Consider the following 8,490-nt stretch of genomic DNA (forward strand, 5'->3'; position numbering starts at 1 on the left):
TACAGGTGGATTCTGGATGACAGCAAATGCACGGGCCGTGCCTGCCCTCAATAAAGGGGGCAATGATGGAAATGTTTACCTTTTTACCCCCAAAAGTGCAAAGAGAGCCCACAGATTTTGCGTACACTCAGAGCTGACGAAACCCAATCCAAAATCCTCAGTCACATTTATTACTGACTTTATGACCCCCTCAAAATTCATTCTAGTTCCGATTCTGTATGTGTTGAAAGCTTCACATGTTGACAGCTTTAAAAGTAAAACAATGGTGATTTGATGTGCTACGTATACAATGGAAAAACAGGAAGAGTAACCACTTCTCTTATAACTTGCCTAAAGTCTTATATTTTTATTATTTCTTACCTGACGGTCGGAAGGACGGTCGGGGACGGAGTAAGAGACGTAAGGGTCGGTTGGATATGAGGACCGTAGCATCTTACTACGGACGCCCGGTGCTTTTATAAATTGAAATCCGAAACAGCCGTCCGGTTAGTTATTGACTATTCAGAACAGTGGAGTGTGTACGCCGATGTACGAAAAGCCACGAGCAGTACATGTACATAATCGGCAGTCGAACTGTGTGAACTCTCACTGAATGGATCGGATTAATCAGGAGGGGAGTTTTTCTCTTTTTGTTATGGAAATCGGTAAACAGGCGAAAATGGCAAGCAATGTGAACGCGGTGTGCACTTTGCATCCCACAACGATGACGCATTTAACAGCCGCCATGGTTTGATGTCTGCCCCCCCAGCTACAAGAGGCGTGCCAGGCTAACGCCCCCCTCCATAAAACGCGCCCAAGTCGCCCCATCGGAAAGTTGTACAACAAAGTAAGTATCAAGAAAGAACACTCCCCCCCCGACGTAGCTTTTCTCCGCCCACCCCACTTGCAGTCGGTGGTGAGCGAGTCAGGTCATTGCTCGATGAACGGGGTTGTAAAGTACATGTCTTACGAAAGACGGGTCAGTTTGTGCATGGTCACTTTAAGTGGAATGAACCATCTACTTTGTAATAGTCTCTGCACTCTTGAAAACCGTGGTCAAGACTGGGCAGAAATTGTATGCCTGTTCGAGCTGGGAAAAGAATGATTGTCCAATTGTGTACATAATGTCGAACAAGAACTCAGTGGAGCTTTCTCTTTTTGGCTCTGAAATCGAGTACCCCAGCCCCCCATTTCACCCTTGTGGCGTGTCACTTCACCCTTGTGGTGCGCTCATTTCGGGGGTAGATCACTAGTCACGGTGCTCTTTTGTATTCTGACCGTCGTGTCAAGTTGTTGTTCGACTTGAACTTTGCAATCTGAATTGCCAGAGTGAAGAACAACAATCTCATATATGGTCTCGACAAGTTAGAGGATTTCAAGGCATGGGGGTCCCACGTATAGCTGATTCCTGCGTTTGAAAGTCGAGTGAATGAGTGAGGTGAGTAGGCCTATTTCTACGTAACGCAGTACGTATAGGTTACAAACGAGACCTTTGTTTGGTTAACAATGCCGGATGACATTTATAGCAGATGTATATGCATATTTACACAACGCGAGGGTGAAATGGAATCTTTCAACAGCCATCGAGTCTCTCGTCGTCAAAAGCCATTGAAGAAAACTACTGCTGGGAAAGAAATTTAAGGCTTTCCACTGCGACTGTTCATCAATTCCTTTTGCATGAGATCTGACCTGCAGATTAAGCCTCAGAGTTAAGTCGATTTCAAGTCAACTGGAAAAGTTCTGAAATAAGTCTCGTATGGAATAACACCCTTCGGGAGAGAGAACTTGAGCCACAAAAGATGGCATTCTACAACCGACGATATTTACTGCACTTGGGGGAAAAATGCTTCATGAAGATGCGCAGAGAAAGAAGCTCAGGTTATAGACACTTGCACACAAGAAACAGGTTTCAAACAGTGAAGGATGATGAAAGAACAACAAAGAACACGGTTAGTTATGTCGTTCTCATATTTTCCAGGTCTTTTTTTAAGACATTTAGTGTATGCATTTATATAATGGAGCAAATTGACGGCACAGTAAAATGGTCACCGTTCGTTCCTCAAATAGAAATGACCTAACATCATGTCATATCATATAGGATGCTAGACGACCGTGCTTGACTTACATATTTAAAACCAATAGACTACTATAAATACAACATGTGAAATACATCAGTTACTGTTTATATTTCAGTTGACCTTAGTTATACTCAAATTTCACCGCGTTCCGCGTGAAGGGGCTAACGTGTATGCTATTTATCTAATTAAATTTTGAATGAAGTCATGTGTACATTTATTTCTATTATTTTGTCGGTATATTTTAAAGTTAAAGCTTGTTTTTCATGCAAGACACTCTCAAACAGGGTAGTCTTGAAGAGGGTGCTAGATTATGAACCAGAACCCCCAAAATTGTATTTATTGTCGTATCTTTGAAAAAATAACTAATTAGGCCAACTCTGGCTTGAGAAATCAAGTTCCAGGGAGCAACAATTTTATCAATCGTCCTCCAGTTCTAATAACATTAAATGTGATTCTAATATCGAATAAAAAACAAGCAAATTCCTGCACTGCAATAAAATTGGAATACAGCAAACACCAATAACTCTGTTTCTGAGTTGCGGATTTACTCGAATCAACGGAGGGAGGATGGTGTTACAACGCACCGAGGACTTTTGCAGTGTGGCAAGCAGCTAGAAACCACCGAATCCATTCTTCTCCGTGGGCGGTGTGTAATACTCCCACCAGCGCAGCTCGGCTGCCGTGACCGAAGCGAATCGCGGACCGGCCGGGGAGAGCCTGGGGGATGACGAGCTGGCGGCAGCAGCGGCGTCGACGCCCTCCCCCTCCTCCTTGCCCCGGTCGGTCCCTGGGGACTCTCGCGGCCCGCGCCCGGTCGTGTTATTGGATGCGTTGTCGGAGGCGGCCGGCCGGGCCTCTGACTCGTTCTCGCTGATCAGGTTGGAGCTGGTGGAGTAGAAGCGGCGGGGGCCGACACGGCGCGGGTCGGCGGATGACTGAGGAGAGCTCACCGCCGTCTGGTAGGCCCAGATCATTGCATCCACGTCGTCGATATCGTAGTCTTCGTCTGTCCGCCTCTGCGAGAAACAAAGATCAAACCAAATTAGGTCAAGTTTTAATAACTCAATTATTGTCACGTTGCTGAATGAAATGACCGATATTTGAGCAGTTTCACATCCCAAGCCACCACCTTAAAAGCCCCGTGATGCAGGGCAAAACAGCGAGATTTCCTCTTCTTTCTTACGGAAACAAAGACGCGGTGTCGGACCATCATTTGATTTACTCCTGTTTTTGAAACGTGATGTTTCAGTTCGATGCAATAAAGCTCTTTTCAATACTGCAATGGAAAACTTGTCATATGTGGACACTCCTGGTTAAGCGACCTATTTAACTTAAGAATATCATCTGAGTTTCACAAAAAAGAGATTTTTTGACTCACCTTTCCCTGCACTCGCTTGAAGAAGCAGGTACAACCCCACGTGACAGTCAGCAGGAACAGGGCAAAGCTGAGAGCGGCCATGACGCCGAAGAGTACCACGCCCAGCAGGGCTTCGGTGAGGCTCTCCGGAGGGCGCCCCATGGACTCATATAGCAGGTACTCCCGGAAAGCAGCGTGGACGGAGAGGACAAGGCCCGCCCCGCTGCAGAGAGCCGCGGGTACCGTCAGGGTGCAGAGCAGCGTCTCCTGTCATGTGATGAACACACGGTGAGAGGTTGGGTGGAATTTGGACCTCTATGAGGCTGTAATCGGAAGCTTTGTACTTGTGCTGTTTAAACACGAGGACGGGAGACCGAATACTGAGGCCCTTTTCTAATAATCAACTTCGTCTCCGTCTCAGGGTTCGTTCCCAAAACCAATCCCCGATTGTGGGCCTGAAGCGTTTAAATTAAACTGGTTTACTGTAATTTCTGGCTCTCTTGCATCTTATTTGATGTTTTGTGGCACTATTAAACTAATTACTACGCTTACAGCTTCAACGTCAGCTAGTAGAAAAAAAGCAGTTGAAGCCTGAGACGGAGCCGAAGTTGAGTATTGGAAAACGGCCTTGGTGTTCACTTTCACTTGCTGGGAGTGGCACATCACGCACCCGAATTCTTTTCTTAATGGCTGCACTCGGGTGTAAGAACTATATCGCTTTTTGGAGTTTTGTTTTGGTGTGAATATTTAAAAGTAGAATTGTCTAGCCCGCCAAAAATGGAACAGAAATGGAAAACCTGAAAGATAAGGACGGAACAATTTTTTTAATTTTTGTTTGAGAAACCCCTGTCACGACGGCTTGCATGTTATTTAACCCTCAAACGAGCTGATTTTACATTTCTTTCAACGGGACAAGGCCTCGAATGAGTGCGATGCACGCGAAGAGGATGAGGAATGTCAGGAATAAAGATGGCGGACTTAGGCATCAACCCGGCGCGGCAAAACGCTGCTTATTTGTGGGTTCAGTTGAAAGCACTCATTCAGTGCACTAGTGAAGAAGCAATAAGGCCAAATAAATTATTCAAAAAAAGTCATACATAGCCTTTGAATGCGTATATTGGCCAATCCATGTAACGGGATTTAAATCTTGATTGTTAGGTCAACATTATCTCTTCATTTCATTCAGTGGTTTGATTCCTCATTGGCAACCTGTCAACTGCAGTCTGCCTGCACTTGGGTGTTTAAGTTTAGTAATTGGCAACCCGGGTGTTCGCGAGTCACTCAAAACGGGGTTCAATTTACGGTACGCAGCGAATGGAAGAACCCGTGATGCGTGAAAGACCACAAAGGACCAGGAACCATGCAAAGTGAACGTTTGTACTTACATATTTTCGTTTCCAGTACAAACAGGAGGCCACCAGGCCGAAAGCACCGACCACGACGCTCTGTTACACAATGTATTTATGGAAGAAATAAGTGATAACACAGAGACAGCAAAATATTGTTCGGGAAAAAAACATACAATTTACAATGTAATCACGCCCAGACGATAGACAAAATCCAAAGCGACTGAGATCTTGTGCTCAGTGGCACGAGACAGGATGGCCTATTTTCGAGCCCAGTGTGATATCTCGAAAGTGCATTTGACCTTTTTTTCAAATTCAGCATCATGCTCAAGAAACCAAATCAACTTTCCCTCTTGTTTCTACTTTTTGTTCTTTCATCGTGTTCAAACGACGGAAAGTCATAGAGACCACAAAGAGACAAAAATCGGACATTATACCAGTCTGACGCTTCCCCGTCGAGAAGGAAAACCAAACATTCGGGGCGGAGTCGAGTTGGCGCAGTGGTTCTTTCCTTACCTTTCCTCACCTTTCACCTGTACGGTCCAGGTTCGATTCCAAGCTCGGTCCACAGCTGAATTAGGTTTTCAGTTTGTTCCTGATTTTGCTGGTTTTAACCAGGACATTTGTCTTGGGTTTTCTTCCCACTTTCTAAAACTGTAACTACTCCACTTTGTCTCCTCTCTACAGGTTTCTTGCTTGCGAGCTACAGTGGCTAGGGTGCTTTTGTGAAATCCTCAGCTCTTTGCCAGAAAGGCGTTAATAATAATCATGATCAGAGCCGCCGGCTGATGAAAAGCTACATGCTGATTTGCATACCTACCATATGTCATGCATTTGCCCAGATATATTGAATAAAGAGAGGGAGACTGATTTGGTTAATTTCCACCTTTCGTATCAATTATGATATGAAACTGCTCTGACCGAAGTCTGACCAACCGTTTTCATTCGGCAAAATTTCCGTTCAGCGTTTGCCATAGTTCGCTTTATTTTACTGTGAAGAGATAGTAGGCCTATGCCGCCGATGGTGCTGCCTTCGCGCATCGAGCTTTGGCAGAATATCACTAGGTATCACTCACTAGGATTCCAAGCCAGAGCGGCGCTGCCAGGTCGTTGCTCGCGTCCAGCCGGCTCAGGCACCAGCGGTAGCAGGAGGCCCACAGCAAGACGAGCGTCAACCCGAGGATGACATTGCAGACGCCCGTGCAGCCCGTACACTTTCGGTAGGAACTCCACATGTTCACGAGGGGCAGGAGGGATTTATGACCTCTCGGTCGTCCAGAGGACCTTCCACCGCACACTGAGTGTCACCCGTTCATGTACATGTCCATGTACATGCGCAACAGCTATCTCTGATGATGTCTCTTGTTGATTTCAGAATAATCCAGTCAAAAGGTAATATTACTCCGTCCTCTATCTCTCCATCTTTCCTTTATGCTGACCATGGAGGCAGAAACAGATGTGCTGACCTGGACGATGCGTACAACTACAAGAACTCTCGGCCAATGCCTATAAACCTCATCGATTAGAAGGATCAGGTCAAAACGCAAAGGTTTGCTCATGCGCCATTTCAGGCAGACGCCACAAAGGGAACAGTGTGTTTGTATAAAAACCATGCGCGGAATGCCAAAATACAACCATGGCCGACCTTGAGGACCTGTTCAACACAAACAACGTGCGGGTTGTGCTTGAGTAAGGCCCTCGATCGACAGAAAGTATAACCTTCGCTATTTTACGGTATTAGCTATCCTGCCACCTGTCGCTTGTTCTGTACTTTCCCCCTTCCGGTCAGAACAATCTCCAGTGAGGTCAGAAGCAGCAATTGAAAGCCCAAAATGTTCAGTTATCTGTACATTCAAATTGCAACATGTAATAGACGCAAAACTGATTGAGTGTTGAATATGGTGTTCGGTGTTTGAGCAATTGAAAAATATAACTGTTTGCAGAGAGATGGAACTTTCCCCCCGATGCTTGTAAGTGGACGCTTGTACACGGACGCTTTAATCACAATTAGGGTCAATGAGGTGACCTCATTTTCTTCCGAAGTTTGGCAGGTTTTTTCACTTAGTCATCCACATCAGTAACCCGCGGTTGACATTATGCGCACAAAAACGGAACTTTTAACGTTTCATGAAAGCGAAACACAGCAGTAGGCTCCCAAAACAAACAAACAAACAAACAACACCCCAACACCCCCGACAGGCAGACAAACAAACAAAACCAAACATTATACCCAGCCGCAGACCCCCCCCGCAAATGAAAACAAACAGCGATGTAACTTTTCGTCATGATTCAGATCAAGCGGGCAATTTAGCGCCCTCTGTTAGATCGTCCAGATTTGCCTTTCACCGCACGCATTTCGGGTGCGCCCTCACTACGAAAGGCAAAAAATTGACAGTCCACGATTATAGCAGCAGTTATTCCCTTAAAACGCGTCAGTTAGCACCAATAAACCTTGGTTCAAAGAAATAGTCCGGTCAAAAAAGAAAAGACTTACTAGGACTAGACAAAAACGAGAGAGCATGCGGGGAGCAAGACAGTGAACCGCGATATAATATTATTTGATTAAAAATGTTTCTATTTGTATTGCATGTACTTATCTCAAATTCGTATTATTCCCGATCTAGAGATAAGGTTACTTCTCGGATGCAACGGACAACGAAGACCCAGTGTAAAAATTCTGACAATTGGCCTCGTATGTGTATGCCCAGCATTGCAATAAGCGCACGATGCCTGCCCTTGTAAGTCCATAATAGTTTTTATAAACATCGGTATCTTTCAGTGGCCGGCAGGCAAACCAAACGAGGGCGGCCACGGTAAACCGAATGTCCATTTCATTACGACGCGTCAACGGGAGAGAGAGCCAAGAAATCGGCGGCCGACCTAAATGTCAGGATCTAAAAACGGCGCGGGAGAATTCCCCGGCTGAGTCTATAATTCGCTCACACAGTTCGTCGTCAGGTTCGTGTGTAGTCTCTCCTCTGTCTCTTGCTCAAGTTCATTGTCTTTAGTTGGGTATGAGTGGGCCAAATGAAACGGAGGCGAAAGACGAGTGCCGAGCCTTTTTCAGCGACGCAGCGTCGCGCAGCGGGACCCAGCCGGGAGAAATCGGCCAATTAACCCGAAGACGGCCACGCCGGTATCTGAGTCGTAAACATGGAAATGGAACCTAGAGGGAAGATTTGGCTGTGATTATCAGGACACCGTGCTGGTTCTCATGCCGAGGAATGCAGACGTCAGTGGCGACCCGTATGGATGAAAATCGCGAGGGAGATGGTAAACAGGATAACGTTGAAAGTAGAACCGTAGATGTGGTGCTCAATTAGCGATCAGATGTTGGAGTTCAAATGATTTCAAAATTACATTAACATTTAACAATTACATTCATTCTTACCACATGATGTGCTTCTCACCCCTTGAAGACAGTTGGTAAATGAACAAAGATTTTTTTCAATTAATAAATTAATTTTAACTGTTACCTACACTTAAATAATTCAAACGTAAGAGTAGTTGGATTAATAGCCAGTCTGTCTTTTTTTCGCAGCTGTTGTTTGTCTCTTGGGGGAGTCAGGTTGGCAAGGTAGTTCTTTCCTCACCTTCCACCTCTGTGGTGCCGGGTTCGATTCACGGCCCGGCCAGTGCATCTATCATCGCTAGCAGTACCTTGGCACTCCTTATCGAGGTGAGCTTGGTGCCGAAATCTGAGGCATTCTGGACAATACCAGTCCGAGAA

General features: G+C 45.6%; 1 protein-coding gene across 1 annotated transcript; it reads right to left on the reverse strand.

Annotated features, from left to right (window-relative positions):
- Positions 1-1,933: 1,933 nt before the first annotated feature.
- Positions 1,934-6,487, reverse strand: LOC110990378 (uncharacterized). The gene is made up of 4 exons (XM_022255354.2): positions 5,837-6,487; positions 4,800-4,859; positions 3,436-3,681; positions 1,934-3,073 (listed from the first exon to the last, which is right to left on the reverse strand). Exons 1-4 carry the CDS (start codon positions 5,993-5,995, stop codon positions 2,669-2,671), a joined length of 870 nt encoding a protein of 289 aa, XP_022111046.2. The 5' UTR covers positions 5,996-6,487; the 3' UTR covers positions 1,934-2,668.
- Between the last annotated feature and the right edge of the window lie 2,003 nt (positions 6,488-8,490).

This window comes from Acanthaster planci, linkage group LG21 (genome assembly GCF_054643075.1).
Source record: "Acanthaster planci isolate LZ-2023a linkage group LG21, COTS_SCS, whole genome shotgun sequence".
NCBI classification, from domain to species: domain Eukaryota; kingdom Metazoa; phylum Echinodermata; class Asteroidea; order Valvatida; family Acanthasteridae; genus Acanthaster; species Acanthaster planci.